Genomic DNA, 22847 nt, shown 5'->3' on the forward strand with positions numbered 1-22847 from the left:
CCACCCGGAAGGAATAAGGTGTTCCTCCGCGTCCGGGCCTGATTGGTGTCCCCCGGTGTCCTTGGGCAGCAGAACCATGGGGCTGATTCCGGACGAGGCTCGGGCGTTACCGCCGCCCTCTCTGGTGAACAGGACCTCGGTGTACCTCGGCTTCCTCGGCTACTTGTCCTCCATCCTGCACAACGCCATCAACCAGTACCCGGTGCTGAAGGCGGGTGAGACGGACGTCCCGATCACAGGGCGCCCCCTCCTATCTATATAGCCAGCTACATCACCGGGGACCCCGATATATACACCCACCTATATAGTAACACTGACACCCCAACATTGTCCTAGCACCCCATCACTAACGTGTCATATATACACACCATATTACCTCTATAGTCAGACTGACACCCTAATATTATCATACCACCCCCATCACTATACAGTGTCATAAAACACCCCATATTACCTCTGTATACAGAATGACAACCTGATATTGTCATAGCACCACCATCACTATACAGTGTCACATATACACCCACCTCTATAGTCAGACTGACACCCTGACTATCATAGCACCCCCATCACTATACAGTGTCATATATGCACCCCATATTACCTCTATACAGACTGATACCCTGATATCAAAGCACCCCATACTATACAGTGTCATATATATATACCCCATATCATCTCTATAGTCAGACTGACACCCTGATATCATAGCAACCCCATCACAATACAGTGTCATATATGCACCCCATATTACCTCTATACAGACTGACACCCTGATATCATAGCACCCCATACTATACAGTGTCATATATATACACCCCATATCATCTCTATAGTCAGACTGACACCCTGATATCATAGCAACCCCATCACAATACAGTGTCATATATACAGTGTACACCCATCTCTATAGTCACACTGACACCCTGAGATCATAGCACCCCATCACTATACAGAGTCATATGTACACCCTATATTGCCTCTATAGACAGACTTACACCCTGATTGATATTGTTATAGCACCCCATACATAACAATGTGCTGGAGAGACCTACACCCCCAGCACTGTAATATTATAGATAGATATACACTGCATGTTACTTGAGACTAGACAGTGAAACAGACCCCTTGATATACTAGCCCCATATGTGTTCATCACCGCTTTGCTACAATTAATCAGTAACATACAAAACAGGCAGTGAATTGCCCTAATACAGTAACAGTACTTTGATAATACACCCCCATGTACCCCTATACCTCAGTCAGTTCTTTTGCCAGGTGATAGACAACTGTATATTATATATTGACACCCCAATACTTAGCTAGATGCCTCAATATTATCAGAGTTCTCACAACCCCCCCGCATAGGTAAAACATAATCCTCCTTCTTTATTTTTTTGGCAACCTGAATTCCCTATATTTTTATAATGTATCTATTTACATAGATACACTGTCTACTCTTTCTGTGGTACTGTGTGATGCAAACACCCCAGTATTACAGCTTGTCCAATAAATGTGTGCTGGTTCCCCCGTATAGGACAAAGTTGCCAGAAGGTGCAAGAGACACTGCCAATCATTATGCCGTATCACATATACAAAGTGATCACCCTATCATCACTGCTTAACATCTCTAGGCAGAGATAGTGTCGCCATATGTACCCCATCTCCACACTGTCACCCTACAACCTAAAACTCTGGCCAGGTGACAGTGATCACTGTAGTCTTCAGCCAGTACCTCTGTAGTACCCCAGTACCTGGTGGTTGTAGTATTGCCTCAATAATCTAGTTCACACACTTACACACCTCAGTCATTGAGTAACCACATAACTGAGCAGGTTTGCCATCCAGGAGCCTGAAATGTGTGTCCCTCGTGGTATAATATCTCATCTCTGACACTTCTTCTCCAGGTGTTCACCGCCAGATCCTGTTCACCACCGTTGGTATATTCGTTGGGTATCATTTAACCAAATATGAGAATTACAAATATGCCAAGCGGGACCGTGAGCTGTTTGACTACATTAGACGACATCCGGAGATACTGCCACATAAGGGTACGCTCACTGCTCATTGTACCTGGGGCTATGTTTTGGATTATCCCAGTTTATTAGTTCCTTGACTATAATTTAGCTTTAGGGATTTCGGATGCTGAGACTTTTGGGGGAACCTGGCAGTGATTTTTCTTTAGCACCACAAGAGGGTAAAAGATGCATTGCACAATGCTGGATGAAATCCTAGCCCTGTCCATGTAATGTCTGGATCTGAAGAGAAAAAGGTGCTTTGTGTAGCCACAGCTCTCTGCTCTAATAGATGAGGGTCCTGGATAGGGGATCCCCCTAGGAAACCTATCACCAGGTTTATGCTGCTGTGTAAATTACTTTTAGGGTGCCTTTACATGTACCGTATCGCTGCGTTTTTATCACTACATGTTTGGTGCGATTTTTTTTATTTTCACATGAAAATCATGTGAAAATCAAAACTCGCATGTAAAAATCGCACTAAAAACGCAGCGTTAAATACGCAGCGATACGGTATGTGTGAAGCTACCCTTGAAGGGCTTATCTAGGCTTGGGAAAACATGGCAGCTTTCTTTCAGAAACAGCACCCCTCTTGTCCTCAGTTTGGGTGTGTATTGCAGTTCAGTTCCATTAAAGTAAATGTAGTGGAGTTGTAATACCACACACAATCTGAGGACAGGGGTGGTGCAGTTTTTGCAAGAAATTAGCTGCGTTTGTTTTAAACCTGGAACCCCTTTAATACTATGGACTAAAGAGTACTCAAAGGCTTAGTAGGAGCGTCTGCTCTAGACTCCCCTTCCATCGATGAGTCACAGCTTTCTGTCTATGAGCAGTGTAGACAGAAAGCCGAGATCATTGGCCATATCTGACCATACTAGTGACTTGTTTTGTTAACCGCCTCATAAGAGTTTCAAAAGACTCCTTAAAGGGGTTTCCAATAGGGAAATAACAAACCTAAGAAAACTAATTAAATTCTGTCCCTCACCACTCCCTCCATTATGATTCCAGCAGAGGTAGATTACCATGAGCGTTACAGATTGCTGTGATATAGTTCACTAGTCTCTTCAGTGGAGACCCTGCTAGAGATGATTCCAAACAAACCAAATTTTTCCCTAAAATTGGATTAGTCTAAATCAGGATTTTTGGGGGGATTTGTTAAAGGTTGGAGCCTTTACACTATATGCCATAGTAACTTAGGAAACATTTGCTATGTGCATCACCCAAAAGGTAGGGGGTGATTCTGTATGTATTGTCACTGAACTCACTACATCTGTTGGGTTGGGCACTTAATAGTTTAGGGTGAGAACGGGAGATAAATATTGGAGCAGGGGCACCTATCAAAGACAGGAGTCCCTGCTCCTGTACAGAGTGATGAGAGGCACACTGTACTGTATGTCTAACAGTCACTTGGTCTAGCCATTCTGTGGAGCTGTCTAGAGGCAAATGACAATTCTTTATTCTTCACTCCTTACTGTACGTTCCATAGTACATTTGCTGGGCACCCTGCACACAGCCCAGTGAATTTGTACAGCTGAATCTGAGAGTGCTGTCAAATTCAAATTTACTTTTAATGGCTCAAACAATTCTGGACTCCAGATTCATACGAGTAGAAAGGAAATAGATTCACAGCTCCAATATTGTAATTTTTTTTTTCAAACCTTTTTGACTTTATTCAAACATCTTTGAACATCAAATGCAGTTAAGACAGGTGCAGGCGTGTTTCTGAGAAATGACTCCTTAATCATGGCATGCCATGATTATCGAGTCATTTTGCTGAGATGTGCCGGTGTGTTTTAATTGCATTGGATGTTTTAAGATGCTTGAATAAAAGTTTTACAATATTGGAGCTGTGGATGTATTTTTATGTCTGCTTGGATGATTGCCGGGGGCGGCCCAAGTGTGTAGCATTCACATGCTTTTTCCTGGGAACCAGTAACTCATTGGTACATATATGGTGAGCTGACAATCCTATATGGTTTCCTTGTACTCCAGACTGATACATTGTACATAGCCAGTCCTGCTCCCAGCTGAGGAGTGTATACAGCTGCATCCAGTCTGGGCAACACTCTGTGAGCTGCAGAGTAATACAGTGTAATACATATCCAGCTTTGTGCAGCTGCTGCTTATCTTTTTAGCTAATATATTTATACATCTTTTTTTTTTTTTTACAAATTCCCTCACATTATTTGTATCCCTTTATTTAGAGTCGAGAACCATGGCAGAAGTATACGAGAAGTTCTATCCTGTTCGCTAAGTAAAGATGTGTACTGGATAATTGATCCCAGAAGCAGCTGTAATGTTCCTTCTCCTCACTAGAGACCTGTTCCGAGTACTATCTTGTAGCTGTAATTTAAATCTGTAAAAATAAAAGTGTTAGAATTTGGACTTGTTGCATTTTTATTAACAACCAGTGATTACCATGTATGATGTTAACTTAAAGGGATACTCCGGACTGGGGTTATTTTCAGTGTATGGCCGGGGAGGGGGTGGATATAGAAGCCGCCAATCACTGGAACCGGGGAGGTAAGTGACTGGTGGCTTCTATATCCACCCCCTCCCCAGCCATACACTGAAAATAACTCCAGCCCGGAGTACCCCATTTAACTTCCTTTTTTTCCTTATATATGTGTCCTTTGTTCTCCCCTATTTCCATTGTTTCCTTGATTGAAATGCAGGCAGTACCTCTCATATAACTCTAAATACCTCAGTTGCTACTGACTGTGGCATCTAGGGAGTTTTCCAGCAATGAACTGATCTCTGATGCCGCCTACAGCAGGTGGCTGTCGGCCGCTGTATGGAGTGGCTTCAGCTCCTGAGCGTGCTCCATCTACCTGACGTGTGCTGCACATGTATGTCATACATCCAGAATAGGTTAAAGGGAATGTGTCACCTGCAGGTTTTTTTTTTTGTTAGAATGACTAGAGCCAAATATAAAACATGTTCCTTTTTCTGATTGTGATATTTCCTTTTTATGTATGGTTAGGGTGAGTCCTTTTGCCTGAAGTTTTTTTTCACAGCAAGCTCCGTGGGCATACAAGCAACAGAATGCAGTTGACCCTATGGAGTTTTGGGAGAGTTTTCTAGGCATGCTCTGTGCTGAGGTTAGTGTGCAGGAAGGAAGGGAGGTATGGGCATCATCTCTTGTGAACTGTGCATCCTGTGTTACCTATACACCTATATATACCTATACATGTCACCTTTCATTGTAATTTTGACTGTGATTATAGCGGGGAGTTTTGCACAAGGAAATAGAAAATACACCTGCTTGGAAAAATGAAGGAATAAGGAGGAGGGTCTTGGCCTGACTTTATGTAAGGGCCGTGTGAAGATGGGTCAGTGTTGGAACCTGCTGCCCTCCAGCTGTTGCAAATCTATAATTCCTATCATGCATGGACAGCTAAAGTTTAGCTTTTGGCTGTATAATGGGGCCTGTAATTTTGCAACAGCCGGAGGGAGGCAGGTTCCCATCACTGAGAGAGAACAACCTGTCATCTGAGCTCAGCACCTGTCTGATCGCTCTGTTACACTGGGCGGTAATCATCCTGTTATGCAAACAATCACCCCATAAGACAGACTGGAATTGCTACATTGTAGACCTGCACAGGGATAAATGAAAGCATATTGTATGATAGAAGTGTACAGTATGATGGAGATGTATGATGTGTATAGTATAATGGAGATGCATGTGTATAGTATGATGGAGATGCATGTGTATAGTATGATGGAGATGCATGATGTGTACAGTGTGATGGAGATGTATGATGGAGATGCATGATGTGTACTGTGTGATGGAGATGCATGATGTGTACAGTGTGGAGATGCATGATGTGTACAGTGTGGAGATGCATGATGTGTACAGTGTGATGGAGATGCATGAGGTGTACAGTGGGATGGAGATGCATGATGTGTACAGTGTGATGGAGATGCATGATGTGTACAGTGTGATGGAGATGCATGAGGTGTACAGTGGGATGGAGATGCATGATGTGTACAGTGTGATGGAGATGTGTGATGGAGATGCATGAGGTGTACAGTGGGATGGAGATGCATGAGGTGTACAGTGTGATGGAGATGCATGATGTGTACAGTGTGATGGAGATGCATGAGGTGTACAGTGGGATGGAGATGCATGAGGTGTACAGTGTGATGGAGATGTGGGATGGAGATGCATGATGTGTACAGTGGGATGGAGATGCATGAGGTGTACAGTGGGATGGAGATGTGGGATGGAGATGCATGATGTGTACAGTGGGATGGAGATGCATGATGTGTACAGTGTGATGGAGATGTGTGATGGAGATGCATGAGGTGTACAGTGGGATGGAGATGCATGAGGTGTACAGTGTGATGGAGATGCATGATGTGTACAGTGTGATGGAGATGCATGAGGTGTACAGTGGGATGGAGATGCATGAGGTGTACAGTGTGATGGAGATGTGGGATGGAGATGCATGATGTGTACAGTGGGATGGAGATGCATGAGGTGTACAGTGGGATGGAGATGCATGAGGTGTACAGTGGGATGGAGATGCATGATGTAGTAATTTTATTTATATAACAGATTCCGCAGCACTTTAGAATTCTGGATAAGAGCATGTAGTAGAACATTGTACAGGATAATAGAAGTGTACAGTATGATAGCAGAGTACAGTATAATGGAGATGTATGAGAGTGTACAGTAGGACTGTGTATAGGATGATGGTGCGTACAGTAGGACAGTGTACAGTAGGACAGTGTAAAGTATGATGGCGTGTACAGTATGATGGCGCGTACAGTAGGACAGTGTACAGTATGATGGCGCATACAGTAATACTACAGTATGATGGCGCGTACAGTAGGACAGTGTACAGTATGATGGCGCATACAGTAAGACTACAGTATGATGGTGTGAACAGTATGATGGAGCGTACAGTAGAACAGTGTACAGTATGATGGAGCGTACAGTAGGACTGTGTACAGTAGGATGGGCGCGTACAGTGGGACTGTGTACGGTAGGATGGGCATGTACAGTAGGACTGTTTACGGTATGATGGAGCGTACAGTAGGACAGTGTACGGTAGGATGGGAGCGTACAGTAGTATAGTGTACAGTGGGACTGTGTACGGTAGGATGGGCGCGTACAGTGGGACTGTGTACGGTAGGATGGGCGCGTACAGTGGGACTGTGTACGGTAGGATGGGCGCGTACAGTGGGACTGTGTACGGTAGGATGGGCGCGTACAGTGGGGCTGTGTACGGTAGGATGGGCGCGTACAGTGGGACTGTGTACGGTAGGATGGGCGCGTACAGTGGGGCTGTGTACGGTAGGATGGGCGCGTACAGTGGGGCTGTGTACGGTAGGATGGGCGCGTACAGTGGGGCTGTGTACGGTAGGATGGGCGCGTACAGTGGGGCTGTGTACGGTAGGATGGGCGCGTACAGTGGGGCTGTGTACGGTAGGATGGGCGCGTACAGTGGGGCTGTGTACGGTAGGATGGGCGCGTACAGTGGGGCTGTGTACGGTAGGATGGGCGCGTACAGTGGGGCTGTGTACGGTAGGATGGGCGCGTACAGTGGGGCTGTGTACGGTAGGATGGGCGCGTACAGTGGGGCTGTGTACGGTAGGATGGGCGCGTACAGTGGGGCTGTGTACGGTAGGATGGGCGCGTACAGTGGGGCTGTGTACGGTAGGATGGGCGCGTACAGTGGGGCTGTGTACGGTAGGATGGGCGCGTACAGTGGGACTGTGTACGGTAGGATGGGCGCGTACAGTGGGGCTGTGTACGGTAGGATGGGCGCGTACAGTGGGGCTGTGTACGGTAGGATGGGCGCGTACAGTGGGGCTGTGTACGGTAGGATGGGCGCGTACAGTGGGGCTGTGTACGGTAGGATGGGCGCGTACAGTGGGGCTGTGTACGGTAGGATGGGCGCGTACAGTGGGGCTGTGTACGGTAGGATGGGCGCGTACAGTGGGGCTGTGTACGGTAGGATGGGCGCGTACAGTGGGGCTGTGTACGGTAGGATGGGCGCGTACAGTGGGGCTGTGTACGGTAGGATGGGCGCGTACAGTGGGGCTGTGTACGGTAGGATGGGCGCGTACAGTGGGGCTGTGTACGGTAGGATGGGCGCGTACAGTGGGGCTGTGTACGATAGGATGGGCGCGTACAGTGGGGCTGTGTACGGTAGGATGGGCGCGTACAGTGGGGCTGTGTACGGTAGGATGGGCGCGTACAGTGGGGCTGTGTACGGTAGGATGGAGACCTCATACACCCCAAATTTTACAACTGCAGTTACAAGTGGGTGTGCTTTCCCAAAGACTTGGTGTGGTCTCCTGGTACAGGCCAGAACTTTGGTGCAGACATAGAGGGAGATTGATCAAACATGGTGTAACGTGAAACTGGCCCAGTTGCCCCTAGCAACCAATCAGATTCCACCTTTCATTCCTCGCAGACTCTTTGGAAAATGAAAAATGGAATCTGATTGGTTGCTAGGGGCAACTGAGCCAGTTTCACTTCACACCATGTTTGATCAATCTCTCCCATAATCTTTGTTTATTACAGATGTAAATTTATTTCTCTGCCTTTCAGGCTGGGTTCACACATAGTATTTTTGTCATTTTAACCATAACCACGAGTGAGTGCAAAACACAGGGAAAAAAAAAAATGCAAAGACTAATCCAACTAGCTGTCACCTATAGACACCCGTTCATTTCGGGGTTAACAGCAAGGCCAGATACCACGTGACCTGTGAAGGCAGCGATGCAGGGAGCAGAGCAGAGCAGAGCCGTGTAACCTGAGCTGTGCACATCTACCTGCAGGGGGAGCTCTGCCCGCAGCAGTGTGACGTCAGCACACGCCTACCGACTCGTCACAACGTGCTGTGAGCTGCACACCGGCTGCTGCAGGATCAGCCAGAGTGCCAGCTGGAGGGACAGGCTGCAGCCGCCAGGGAGAGGGACTGAGGAAGAGCCCAGGAGAGACTGTGCCCCTACACCCTGCACAGGAGGAGGAGAGACTGTGCCCCTACACCCTGCACAGAAGTGACTGCACCCTGCACAAGAGTAGTAGAGACTGTGCCCCTACACCCTGCACAGGAGGAGGAGAGACTGTGCCCCTACACCCTGCACAGAAGTGACTGCACCCTGCACAAGAGTAGTAGAGATTGTGCCCCTACACCCTGCACAGGAGGAGGAGAGACTGTGTCCCTACACCCAGCACAGGAGGAGAAGAGACTGTGCCCCTACACCCTGCACAGGAGGAGGAGAGACTGTGCCCCTACACCCAGCACAGAAGTGACTGCACCCTGCACAAGAGTAGTAGAGACTGTGCCCCTACACCCAGCACAGGAGGAGTAGACACTGTGCCCCTACAACCAGCCCAGGAGTAGAAGAGACTATGCCCCTACACCCAGCACAGCAGTGACTGCACCAAGCACAGGAGTAGTAGAGACAAGGAAGTGTAGGGACTGTGCCAACATATCAAGTCACCTGTGCCCCTTGACCCAGCACTGCAGCATTGGTGATTATACCTTGGACCCTGCACTGGAGGAGCAGTAACTGTGTCTCTGTACCCAGGAGAAGGGCACCATGCACCTGCTGCTGGGCTCTGCGGCCGTGGTTGCCTGCACAGTGTTGGTGTGTGAGCTGCTGCGCTCGGTGACCCGCTGGAAGGTGCGCCCAGGACTGGCACAGGATCTGCTCTTAGAAGTGGTGTGCACCCTTCAGCTGAGTTGCTGCACCAGAGAGATGATCCTGCTTGGCACTTTAGGTGGCATCCAGCTGTGGCTGGGACTGACCCTCACCTACCTGCTGACTGTGCTGCACTGTCTCACCTCCCTGGGCACAGCCTGTAACCCATGTGGCAGCTTGGAGCAGTGGCTGCGGGCATTGGCCCCTGGGTTACATCTCCCTCTAAAGGTGGCAGCACAGTTTGTGGGTGCTGCGCTGTCCCGGGTGCTGATGCCCAACATCTGGCTGCTGAGATTGTCCCCCCTACATGAGTGGGATGAGGGGTGCAGGAGCCCCCTGACTATAACACCCTGGCAGGGTGCCCTGGTGGAGATGACCTGTGCCCTGGGCCTCTACCTGACGCTGCACTTTCTTCCTCGAGTGAAATCCCAGTACAGGCCCCATGTGGTGGCGGTCACCATCACTGCCATTGTCTACCTAGGTAAGGAGCATAACACTAGGGGCGGAGTGCCAGTTTTTATGCCCATTAATGTAACGATTATGCACTTCCATTGGGAAACCTCCAGCTGTTGCAAAATTACAATTCCCATCATGCCTAAAGCCTAGACTGTCCAGGCATGATGGGAATTGTAGTTTTGCAGTAGCTGGAGAGCGAGAGGTTGCCCGTGCCTGGTATGTATGGTGCCTTATGGACTTAATATTACCAGATAAACAGGTTCAGCTCCTGTTTGTGTGAACTATGCCCTAAATCTGTCACATGACCCTAGATAACACAGATGGGGCCCTGACCTCAGTGACCACCTAAGTATATAGGCCGAAGCTCCCTCTTTGTCGTCATATAGTCATGGTATATCCTATCTATATCTGCACATGTACAAAATTAGCGCAACCTGATACGTGAGCCAGCAGAAATACCACCACATGTGCAAAGTGTCTATGTATTTAGGTTTAAAGGGGTTGTCCGGTGAAAATCTTTTTCTTTCAAATCAACGTTTTAGAATGTTATATATGAATTTGTAATTTACTTCTATGTAAAATTCTCAAGTTTTCCAGTACCTATCAGCTGCTGTATGTCCTACAGGAAGTTGTCTACTATTTTCAGTCTGACACAGTGCTCTCTGTTGCAACCTCTGTCCATGTCAGAAACTATCCAGAGCAGGAGAGGTTTTCTATGGGGATTTGCTGCTGCTCTGGACAGTTCCTGACATGGACAGAGGTGGCAGCAGAGAGCAGTGTGTCAGACTGGAAAGAATACATCACTTCCTGCAGGACATACAGCAGCTGATAAGTACTGGAAGACTAGAGATTTTTAAATAAAAGTAAATTACAAATTTATATAACTACGTTGTCTGAAACCACTTGATTTGAAAGAAAAAGATTTTCACCAGAGTACCTCTTTAATAATTAGGTAAACTGTATCCTATGTAATTATAATACAAGTAACTGAAGGTTGGTATACAGTCAGGTGTATGAGGATCCTGCAGGCGTATCATGCCAGCCGTTCCTGTAATAACCGGATACTGGACAATTGCTCACAGTGCAATTCCCTGATCTTTCATCTGGTGGATATCACAGTTCAGAGAACTTTGCCCTTTGTACATTATATCCCAGCACTATGCAGCAGGGGAGGATTACAGTCCTCTGTCTCTTGCCAGGAAGCAGCTTAGCCCCATGACTAGTATAATATGCAGATGATGAACTTATTGACTTAGCATTGTTAAAGTATAACTCCAGCCAAGACGTGAACATTTAGCCGAGACTGCATTAAAGGGGTTCTTTACCCAAAAAAATTTTCTTTTAAATCAACTGGTGCCAAAAAGCGCCAGAGATTTGTTATTTACTTCTATTTAAAAAATCTCAAGACTTCAAGACCTTTCAGCTGCTGTATGTCCTGCCGGAAGTGATATTATTTCCAGTCTGGAGAGCAGGAGAGGTTTTCTGTGGGGATTTGCTTTGGACAGTTCCTGATATGGACAGAGGTGGCAGCAGAGAGCACTGTGTCACACTGGAAAAAGTACACCGCTTCCTGCAGGACATACAGCAGCTGATAAGTACTGGAAGACTTGAGCTTTTTGAATAGAAGTAAATTACAAATCGCAGCATTTTCTGGCACCAATTCATTTGTGAGTTCACATTTTTTTGTGAACTACCCTTTTAAATCCCCACATCCTTCATCAAAATCATGGAAGCTTTGATACAAGGGGCTGTTTGTTGAGATCTACAAGTTTTAGTGTTATTAATTTTTCCTTATGACATGGAGGGAGCACAGTGACTGTCCGGAATTTTCCCTGTAAGAATGATGACCCATACCCAACAGCACCTCATATCTCAGCTTCTCTGACCTTGGGAGGTAGGGTGCGGAGGGGATTCAGGTGGATGGTCTTTTGCACCATATTTCCGCTAATATCTTCTTTCATTGTGACATTGTAGGTGCACCAAGGACAGGAGCCGTGTTCAACCCAGCGCTGGCCTTTGCAGTTGTCTTCTTGTGCCAAGGAAACAGCCTCCTGCAGTACGTCATTGTGTACTGGATCGGCCCGACCATTGGTGAGTACAAACCATCGGTACTGGGACCCCAAGGGGCTGCATTAGGACAGGGGTAAAGACCTTGGCCCTCCAACTGTTGCAAAACTGCAACTCCCATCATGCCTGGACAGCCAAAGCTTTTGCTTTAGCATATTGGGAGTTGTAGTTTTGCAACAGCTGGAGAGCCAAGGTTCCCTACCCCTGCATTAGGGGCTCTCCCATTGCATGCACCAAATGAATACTGGGATTAGCATGTGACTAGTTAGTCTACTGTAAGGGTGTGTTCACACAACTAAAATTTCCACATTAACTTTAATTGGAAACACCTTTGACTGTGCACATTAAAAGAAAAAAAGAAAGAAAGAAAGAAAAACAAACTGTGTTGCAGATTGTCACATTTCTGCATGGAATCCCTGCAGATTTATCCCACAGTATAGGTGTGTTTACACAGGCAAATTTATCTGACAGATTATTGAAGCCAAAGCCAGGTATGGATACGAGAAGAGGAGAAATCTCAGTCTTTCCTTTATAACCTGTTCTCTGTTTATAGTCTGTTCCTGGCTTTGGCTTCAATGATCTGTCAGATAAATCTGTCTGTGTAAACGCACCCTATGTAAATCTGCATCAACCCTGCACAGATTTTGGGGCTGAATTTTTAGCCACTTAAGGGTCCTTCTACATGGCACAATTAATTGAGTTCGTTAATTTATCGGTATCGGCCGCACGTATTTATGTTTGAACAGAAGATGTGTGGCCGACAGTAAAGGGAAACTGACAGCACGAATATGCCTATATCCGTGCTGTCAGGTTCCAGATCACACAAGCAGTGTATACTTACCTTCTGCGCTGCTGTGTGATCTGGCATCCCCCTTACTGAATCTCCCATCCTACTCACTGGCCGAAGATACAGCAGCGCCCGGAAGACCGGGAGAAAAGGAGAGTGGGATGCCGTATCACACAGCAGCACAGAAGGTAAGTATGCACTGCTTGTGTGATCTGGAAACTGACAGCCTGGATATAGGCACATTCATGCTGTCAGTTTCCCTTTTCTGTTGGCCACACATGTCCTGTTCACATAGTAGGAAATGCGTCCGACACCAATTTTAAAGCAGGTTTTAAAGATGCGATCAGGAATCTTCCAGCTCCTCAGCTAATCACTGTCATTTTTACACAGGCCGATTATCCTCCTCCCCCAGAGTCTCACATGAGAGTAGTGGAGAGAGCTGATAACACAGCTATCTCTTCAGGGCGGGGAGGGTAAAAATGCTGGTATGGCGCACCTCCCTTCTCATCCTCATATTAGACAAGCTGGTTTGGCCACATGGATTGGGACGTGGGATTTTCTAGGTTTCCTGGTGTTGGGGCAGACAGCTCAATGATTGGACGTTGTAAGACCTACAGAAATAAGGGCCCTTAAGCTTTTACATTAATGTTTGTCACTCTTACATGAGGAGCATCGGGGAGATTTATCAAACATGGTGTAAAATGAAACTGGCTCAGTTGCCCCTAGCAACCAATCAGATTCCATCTTTCATTTTCCAAAGAATCTGAGGAATGAAAGCTGGAATCTGATTGGTTGCTAGGGGCAACTGAGCCAGTGTCACTTTACACCATGTTTGATAAATCTCCCCCATGGTGTAAAGTGAAACTGTCTCAGTTGCCCCTAGCAACCAATCAGTTCCACCTTTTATTTTCCAAAGAGTCTGTGAGGAATGAAAGGTGGAATCTGATTGATTGCTAGGGGCAAGTTCCATACCTCCCAACTGTCCCGTATTCCGCGGGACAGTCCCGTTTTCGGGGTGCTGTCCCGCGGTCCTGGAACAGCCCCCCGTGTCCCGCATTATATGTGGCCCGACCAGAAAACCAATAAACCAGTAACTCACCTGTCCGCCGGTCCCAGCAGCTTCTCTCCCGGCAGAGCGCGCACTCCCGTCATCCTCCGGGGCGGGAGTGTCTGTATACTCCGCTGCCCGCCCCGGAGGATGACGGGAGTGCGCGCTCTGCCGGGAGAGGAGCTGCTGGGACCGGCGGACAGGTGAGTTACTGGTTTATTGTTTTTCTAGTCGGGCCACACTAATGGGGGATTGGCTACTATGTGGGGCGCTATATGGGGGATTGGATACTATGTGGGGCGCTATATGGGGGCATTGGATACTATGTGTGGCACTATAATGGGGGATTGGATACTATGTGGGGCACTATAATGGGGGATTGGATACTATATAGGGCATTTTTGGGGGGATTGGATACTATATCGGGCACTATTCAGTCAGCAGCATGTGGTGACTGTAGGGGAGTGGCTATGGAGGGTCGCCATGGGGGCGTGGCTATGGAGGGTTGCTATGGGGCGTGGCTATGGGGACCGCAGCGCACATGTCCCTCTTTGCTCTTTGCAAAAGTTGGGAGGTAGGGGCAACTGAGCCAGTTTCACTTTACACTATGTTTGATAAATCTCCCCCCAGATTAAGCCTGCTTGCTCCTCGTTCCCTGCTCACTGCTATTACACACATGAACAGTGAGCGGGTCAGAGTGAGGGGGCCGCGGTAAGCTGCAGAAGGGGCTCCCCAAGAAATCTTTACATTGTCCGGGGAGGCCAAAGCATAGATAGATAGTGGCGGTCTGCAGCCGCCGTTCCTATTACACGGAGCGACAGCCAGCAGATCGTAGTTATCGTTCAAAAATCTTTCAACATGTTGAAAGACAGGAGCTACTACAGGAGCTATTACACCAAGGGATTATCGGCCATAACGGCGATAATCAGCCGATAATCGCTTGTTGTAATAGGGCAGACGGTTTTTGGGCTATAACTTTTGCCATGGCCCAAAGACATCTATTAAAAATTAAAAAGTTGTCAATAAAAAAAAAAAAGGGGCAAAGAAATTGGGGGAAAAAACTGGTTTTTTTTTTTAACATTTAAAATAAGTCTCAAAAAGCAGTGTGTGAACATTAGTTAGGAGATCTTATCATCATCGTTGGTGAGCAGCCAGAATCCAGCCTCCTTTATTATCCTGAGTCTTCTCTATCCGCAGGCATGCTAATCTCCGTTTTGATACTGGAACGCGGCGTTCCCAGACTGAGGCGGGATAAAGCTGCTCCGCACCGCGTCAAGAGAGACTAGAAGATCCCCCAGGATCCGCCGCTCATTACATCCTAATAATAACGGATTGCAGCAATGTCTCCTCCTCTTTGTTGCTCATTTTTGGATGTTTTTGCTGGACCTTCCTTACCTCATTCTTATCCGTATAGAAGGGCAGGGCAGGCTCCTGCGCCCAGTGCCACCTTTCTTACCTCATCCATTGTCAGTGAAGGACCAAGCTAGAACCCAGCCTTAACCATAAGCTTGTGCCTGAGGTGCGTCTGAACGACCAGACTCGCCATATTTTATAAGAATGTCCTCCCCTATTGGGGTTTGTAAATGTGCAAATTTATAGGATAAGCTGGACTGTCCATCAATGGTCGGGCGATGCATGGATGCCGCCTATAGCGATATGCCAATCAAATGTCACTAGCATTTAGTGGTGTGTACCCTGGATATACTAAGACAGTGGTGTATACAATGCACCTTGGTAATCTAGGTGTATATATATATATATATATATATATATATATAGTATATACTGTGCCATGTCCCCGGTGTCCTAGGGTCATGTACTGTACTGAATATATGGAGACCCAGTGGTATGTAATGTGCCCAATCCAGAATCCTGTATACTGATCCTCGTTCCCTAGAGAGGTAATGGTATATAAAGTGCCTAGGCTCTGGTGTTCCATTGGTATATATAATATATACTGTATTCTACCCAGAGTAGCCACTAAGTGGCTTGTGACTCTCCCCCCTCCCCCCCCAAAAAAAAAATGCCAAGTACCCTTGGTTAACTCAGCACATCTGTGATCCCTAAACTGTGTATAGTGTGGGACATATACCATACCTATGCCATGGGGATCCAGTAGTATGTACCAAAACCAATTGACCATATGGTATGTGCTCAATTTGTTGTGACCCAGCAGTCATGCTGTGCCTAATATCTGGTGATCCAGCGGTATGTATTGTAACTAGGTTATGTGACCTAGTGGTATATACTCTGCCTTATAGATGGTGAACCTGTAATCTATGTACCTAGACATAGTATATGGTAATCCAAGTGTATATACAGTGACTTCAGTAATATTTGGTAATCCAGGTGTATATACAGTGATCACAGTAGTATCTGGTAATCCAGGTGTATGTATGGTGATTACAGTAGTATCTGGTGATCCAGGTGTATGTATGGTGATCACAGTAGTATCTGGTAATCCAGGTGTATGTATGGTGATTACAGTAGTATCTGGTGATCCAGGTGTATGTATGGTGATCACAGTAGTATCTGGTAATCCAGGTGTATGTATGGGGATTACAGTAGTATCTGGTGATCCAGGTGTATGTATGGTGATCACAGTAGTATCTGGTAATCCCGGTGTATGTATGGTGATTACAGTAGTATCTGGTAATCCAGGTGTATGTATGGTGATTACAGTAGTATCTGGTAATCCAGGTGTATGTATGGTGATCACAGTAGTATCTGGTAATCCAGGTGTATGTATGGTGATCACAGTAGTATCTGGTAATCCAGGTGTATGTATGGTGATTACAGTAGTATCTGGTGATCCAGGTGTATGTATGGTGATCACAGTAGTATCTGGTAATCCAGGTGTATGTATGGGGATTACAGTAGTATCTGGTGATCCAGGTGTATGTATGGTGATCACAGTAGTATCTGGTAATCCCGGTGTATGTATGGTGATTACAGTAGTATCTGGTAATCCAGGTGTATGTATGGTGATTACAGTAGTATCTGGTAATCCAGGGATATATACAGTGATTACAGTAGTATCTGGTAATCCAGGTGTATGTATGGTGATTACAGTAGTATCTGGTAATCCAGGTGTATGTATGGTGATTACAGTAGTATCTGGTAATCCAGGTGTATGTATGGTGATTACAGTAGTATCTGGTAATCCAGGGATATATACAGTGATCACAGAAGTATCTGGTAATCCAGGTGTGTATACAGGGATTTAAGTAGTATTTGGTAATCCAGGCAAATATATATACAGTGATTACAGTAATATTTGGTAATCCAGGTGTATATACAGTGACAGCAGTAGTATTTGGCAATCCAGGTCTATTTCACAGTGATTACAGTTGTAATCCCAGTGTGTATACAGTAGTATCTGGTAGTCCAGGTATATATACAGTGGCTACAGTACTACCTGATAAGCCAATTGTACATATAGGCACTGCAGCAGTATCTGGTCATTGGTACACGTGACCCAGTGCTTTATAATGTAATTAGTTCACATGACCTAATATTATATACTGTGACTAGTATCTTATAAACCAGTGGTATATAGAGTGACTAGTATATGGCAATCCTGTGCTATATACTTATGATCCCCATCCTGTAGCGCTCCAGCTGTTGCAGAACTACAACAATCACAATGTCCTGACAACCTGACAGGACGTGCTGGAAGTTGTGGTTTTGTGACAGATAAAGAGCCTTAGGTTATAATAGCCTACTGGTATAGAATGTGACCATTTCCCTATAATGGTATACATACAGTGCCTAGTTTCTGGTGCTCCAGTGGTATACAGAGACTAGATCAGGACTACTGGTATATGCTTTTCTTTTGATCTCCCTACAGTAACATAAAACATGATTTCCTCCAAAGCAGTGCCACCCCTGTCCACAGGTTGTGCCTGGTATTGCAGCTCTGTTCAATGCACTTGAGTGGAGCACAGCTGCAATATTACACACCATGTACACTACTGTAGTCACTATATATTTACCTGAAGCATTTCATCAACAAAGCAGACATGTTCTCTGATCTTGAATACAGATGAGCGAACCTGGAGCATGCTCGAGTCCATCCGAACCCGAGCGTTCAGCATTTGATTAGCAGTGGCTGCTGAAGTTGGATAAAGCCCTAAGGCTATGTGGAAATCATGGATATAGTCATTGGCTGTATCCATGTTTTCCAGACAACCTTAGAGCTTTATCCAAGTTCAGCAGCCACCGCTAATCAAATGCTGAACGTTCAGGTTCGGATCGACTCGAACATGCGCGAGGTTCGCTCATCTCTAATCCTGAACATCTCTTTTAAATGGGTAGTTCACCATTTTTTTAAATCAGCTAGTGCCAAAGATTTGTAATTTACTCCCATTAAAAATCTCAAGTCTTCCAGTATTTGTCAGCTGCTGTATGTCATGCAGGAAGTGGTGTATTCTTTCCAGTCTGGAGAGGAGTGGTTTTCTATGGGGGTTTGCTACTGCTCTGTAACAGTTCCTGACATGGACAGAGGTGGCAGCAGAGAGCACTCTGTTAAACTAGAAAGAATACACCACTTCCTGCAGGACATACAGCAGCTGATAAGTATTAGAAGACATGAGATTTTTTAATAGAAGTAAATTACAAATCTATGGCTTCTTCTGGCACCAGCTGATTTGAAAGAAAACATTTTTGGTGAACTACACCTTTAAGGATCAGATTACTGATTATTGATGTGGTCTTTCCTATAAGGTGAACCCATGACTACAGCAAATTCCCAACCTCGTTGGGGAGGCCACCTCACCCCGAGGGCTTCTTAGACATGGAAACGTCATGTCTGAGACTGAGAATCTTCCATGGACTGTGAGGGTTTAGAATAGCTGATGTATAGTCCTGCTGCTATTATTACGAATGTCGTACAAGGACTGTAGTGAAGCCGAATCAGCCGCCTCCAGATAGAACTGTGCCTTTTACCTGCTGCTATATAGATTGTATTTGGTTTATTTTACACCAGTGTTCTCCAGCTATTGCAAATGGCTATCCAGGCTTGCTGGGAGTTGTAGTTCTGCAACAACTGGAGACTACTTTTTTGTATGACACGAGGACTAGGGCTCATCTAACTGCTGCAGTATCACAGAAGACTGTGACAACTTTAATATTTTTTTATTAATAGATACATGTCAAGTTTTTGTTTGTGTTTTTTCCTTTACAGGAATAAAATAAAGTTCAGTTCAGGAGGATATAATAGGGGCTAATAACCTATTAACCCACCCACTTGCCTGTTGAGTGCTTTCTCTTCTGTACGCTCCATTTCACCAGGATCTCGGTGAAAGTATCCTCTATGGCAGTGATTTTCAACCAGTGTGCCGCGACACATAGTCGGGGTGTCCCGCGGGGAAAGTTCCCCAAACTATGGTGCCCCTGTGTTTTGTTCCCCGGAAATGCGTAGCGATCAGTGGCAGATTATGTGGGCGGTTGCGTGGTGCGCTGCGGCAGGCCATGATGCACGCATCCAATCAACGTGTGCACTACGGCCCGCCGCAGCGCACCACGCTCCCGGTCTCCACTGAATGGAGGAGCACGTCCGGGCCCTACGGGCGGCTAGTAGGTTAGGGGAACAGCAGCGGCATCCATCTCAGAGGAGGTGAGGAGGAAGCGGGGGAGAGAAACCTGGGGATGGGGGAGAGAAGCACGGTGGGGAGAAAAGCAGGGGGGAGAAGTATGGTGGAGAGAAGCACAGGAGAGAAGCAGGGGGGAGAAGGATGGTGGAGAGAAGCACGGGAGAGAAGCACAGGAGAGAAGCATGGTGGAGAAGTATGGTGGAGAGAAGCAGGGGGGAGAAGCACAGGAGAGAAGTATGGTGGAGAGAAGTATGGTGGAGAGAAGTATGGTGGAGAGAAGTATGGTGGAGAGAAGTATGGTGGAGAGAAGTATGGTGGAGAGAAGTATGAGAAGCACAGGAGAGAAGCAGGGGGGCTAGAAGCACAGGAGAGAAGCAGGGGGGAGAAGTATGGCGGAGAGAAGCATGGGGGAGAGAAGCACAGGAGAGAAGTATGGTGGAGAGAATCACAGGAGAGAAGCATGGGGAGAAGTATGGTGGAGAGAAGCATAGGGGAGAAAAGTATGGTGGAGAGAAGCAGGGGGGAGAAGTATGGTGGAGAGAAGCAGGGGGGAGAAGTATGGTGGAGAGAAGCAGGGGGGAGAGAAGCACAGGAGAGAAGCAGGGGGGAGAGAATCACAGGAGAGAAGCAGCGGGGAGAAGTATGGTGGAGAGAAGCATGGGGGAGAGAAGCACAGGAGAGAAGTATGGTGGAGAGAATCACAGGAGAGAAGCATGGGGAGAAGTATGGTTGAGAGAAGCAGAGGGGAGAAGTATGGTGGAGAGAAGCAGGGGGGAGAAGTATGGTGGAGAGAAGCACAGAAGAAAAGTATGGGGGGGGGAGAAGTATGGTGGAGAGAAGCACAGGGGAGAGAAGCACGGGGGAGAAGTATAGTGGAGAGAAGCATGGGAGAAAGAAGCACAGGAGAGAAGCATGGGAGAGAGAAGCACAGGAGAGAAGCAGGGGGGAGAGAATCACAGGAGAGAAGCATGGGAGAGAAGTATGAGAAGCACAGGAGAGAAGCAAGGGGGCTAGAAGCACAGGAGAGAAGCGGGGGGGGGAGTATGGTGGAGAGAAGCACAGAAGAGAAGCAGGGGGAGAAGTATGGTGGAGAGAAGCATGGGAGAGAAGCACAGGAGAGAAGCATGGGAGAGAGAAGCACAGGAGAGAAGCAGGGGGGAGAGAATCACAGGAGAGAAGCATGGGAGAGAAGTATGAGAAGCACAGGAGAGAAGCAAGGGGGCTAGAAGCACAGGAGAGAAGCGGGGGGGGGGGGAGTATGGTGGAGAGAAGCACAGAAGAGAAGCAGGGGGGAGAAGTATGGTGGAGAGAAGCACAGGAGAGAAGCACAGGAGAGAAGCAGGGGGAGAAGTATGGTGGAGAAGCACATGAGAGAAGCATGGGGGAGAAGTATGGTGGAGAGAAGTAAATGAGAGAAGCATGAGGGAGAAGTATGGTAAAGAGAAGCACAGGAGAGAAGCAGGGGAGAGAAGTATGGTGGAGAGAAGCAGGGGGGAGAAGTATGGTGGAGAGACGCACAGGAGAGAAGTAGGGGGAGAAGTATGGTGGAGAGAAGCACAGGGGGGAGAAGAACACAGGCCCAGGTTTCACACTGAGTGAGTATAAATACATTTAGAATCTATATTATTAACTATATGTATAATATGTACTGTTTTAGTGTCATTTTGTGCCATTTTGGTTGGTGGTGTGACCCGGGATTTTTTAAGTATAAAAAGTGTGCCGCGGCTCAAAAAAGGTTGAAAATCACTGCTCTATAGCACAGGTGTCACACTCAGGCCCTCCAGTTAGTACAAGACTACAGTTCCCATCATGCCTGGACCCATCACTACTCTATAGGAAAAAACTAAATAAGAGCCATAATTGTTTTCCCTTAAAGGAAAAGTCTGGGCAAAATAATTTTAAGATGCGTTATTGCCCAATAAAAGTTATGAAAATTACTAATAGACACTTATTATGGGAGATGCTCTTATAGTGCATTTTCCCCACACTTACTACAGCATGGCGTGGTCAGGTCTCTGTAAAGTTGGTGATGTCACGTCACATAAACTGCCAACTCCTGCTGCAGCAGTGGGACAGACTGGAGCAGCAGGTGTCGGCAGTTTATGTGACGTGACATCACCAATTTTACAGAGACCTGAACACGCCATGCTGTAGTAATTGCAGGGAAAATGGACTATAGCGTTTCACATAATAAGTGTCTATTAGTAATTTTCATAACTTTGTTGGGCAATAAACCATCTTAAAATTATTTTGCCCGATCTTCCCCTTTAAAGTGTCCCTGTCATTAAAAATAAATTTGAATATGTCAGGGAGTGGAGCTTAAAGATGTACATGCTTCGTGCATTCTCTTCTGCTGGTAGGTCACATGACCAGGAGGAATTCATAATGTAATGTACAGCACTCCCTGCTACTTCTTGTGTGTTAAGACCCCGACTAATATATTTTATATGTTTTTTGTTTTTTCTTATGTTCCATTTACACAGAAAGATTATCTGCCAAAGATTTGAACTCAAAGCCAGGAATGGATTTGGAAAGAGGAGAAATCTCAGGCTTTCCTTTATGACCTGATCTCTGGCTTTGGCTTTAAATCTTTGGCAGATAATCTTTCTGTGTAAATGGACCCTTATACATGTTTATCTTACAAAAAAAAGTGACGCCATCTTGGGGGTACATGTAAAAAAAAAAAAAAAACATTAAAATCCACAGTGATTTTTAATCTATGAGCTGTGATTTCTTTTTTTACAGTTGTTAACAGCAAGAATTTTTAATTAAAAAAAATTCTAGTTTTTTTTCAATTAAACTTTATTTTGTTCAGTTGTACTCCTTTTGGGAACAACATATTTCAAAAGTATTAGCCCCCCATTGTGCTATAGTTTAACAGGCTTAGACTTTTGGCAGATCTGAGAGGGGGGGTTGTTAGGCTCTAGCTGGCATGGAAACCATTTGGCACTCCATGATTGGGACAGAGAACCAACAACATGAACTCTGTCCCTTTCACCTTAGTTATCCACAATCTAAAGATGTTAATCTTCCAGGATCGCCAAATGCCTGGCTGTGTGTTTCTGCCATGCTGCACAAAGGGTACAAAGGGCACCATGTTCAAGGGTTTAAGGCTTATTCATAGCAGAAAATGAAAAAGCGTCAGAAAATATAGCTCCTTTGTTCCAGAAACAGCATTACTGTGTGTTATGGCAGCTCAGTTCCATTAATGTGAT

At 46.2% G+C, this 22847-nt stretch overlaps 2 protein-coding genes across 2 annotated transcripts; both read left to right on the plus strand.

Annotated features, from left to right (window-relative positions):
* Window positions 1–8: 8 nt before the first annotated feature.
* On the plus strand, window positions 9–4400 carry NDUFC2 (NADH:ubiquinone oxidoreductase subunit C2). The gene is made up of 3 exons (XM_069969724.1): window positions 9–215; window positions 1908–2051; window positions 4220–4400. Exons 1-3 carry the CDS (start codon window positions 77–79, stop codon window positions 4267–4269), a joined length of 333 nt encoding a protein of 110 aa, XP_069825825.1. The 5' UTR covers window positions 9–76; the 3' UTR covers window positions 4270–4400.
* Window positions 4401–8811: 4411 nt separating this feature from the next.
* AQP11 (aquaporin 11) lies at window positions 8812–15379 on the plus strand. The gene is made up of 3 exons (XM_069969725.1): window positions 8812–10161; window positions 12111–12227; window positions 15236–15379. The coding sequence occupies exons 1-3, from the start codon at window positions 9579–9581 to the stop codon at window positions 15322–15324; spliced, it is 789 nt and encodes a 262-aa protein (XP_069825826.1). The 5' UTR covers window positions 8812–9578; the 3' UTR covers window positions 15325–15379.
* The last annotated feature ends 7468 nt before the right edge of the window (window positions 15380–22847 follow it).

This window comes from Dendropsophus ebraccatus, chromosome 5, assembly GCF_027789765.1.
Source record: "Dendropsophus ebraccatus isolate aDenEbr1 chromosome 5, aDenEbr1.pat, whole genome shotgun sequence".
Lineage (NCBI taxonomy): Eukaryota > Metazoa > Chordata > Amphibia > Anura > Hylidae > Dendropsophus > Dendropsophus ebraccatus.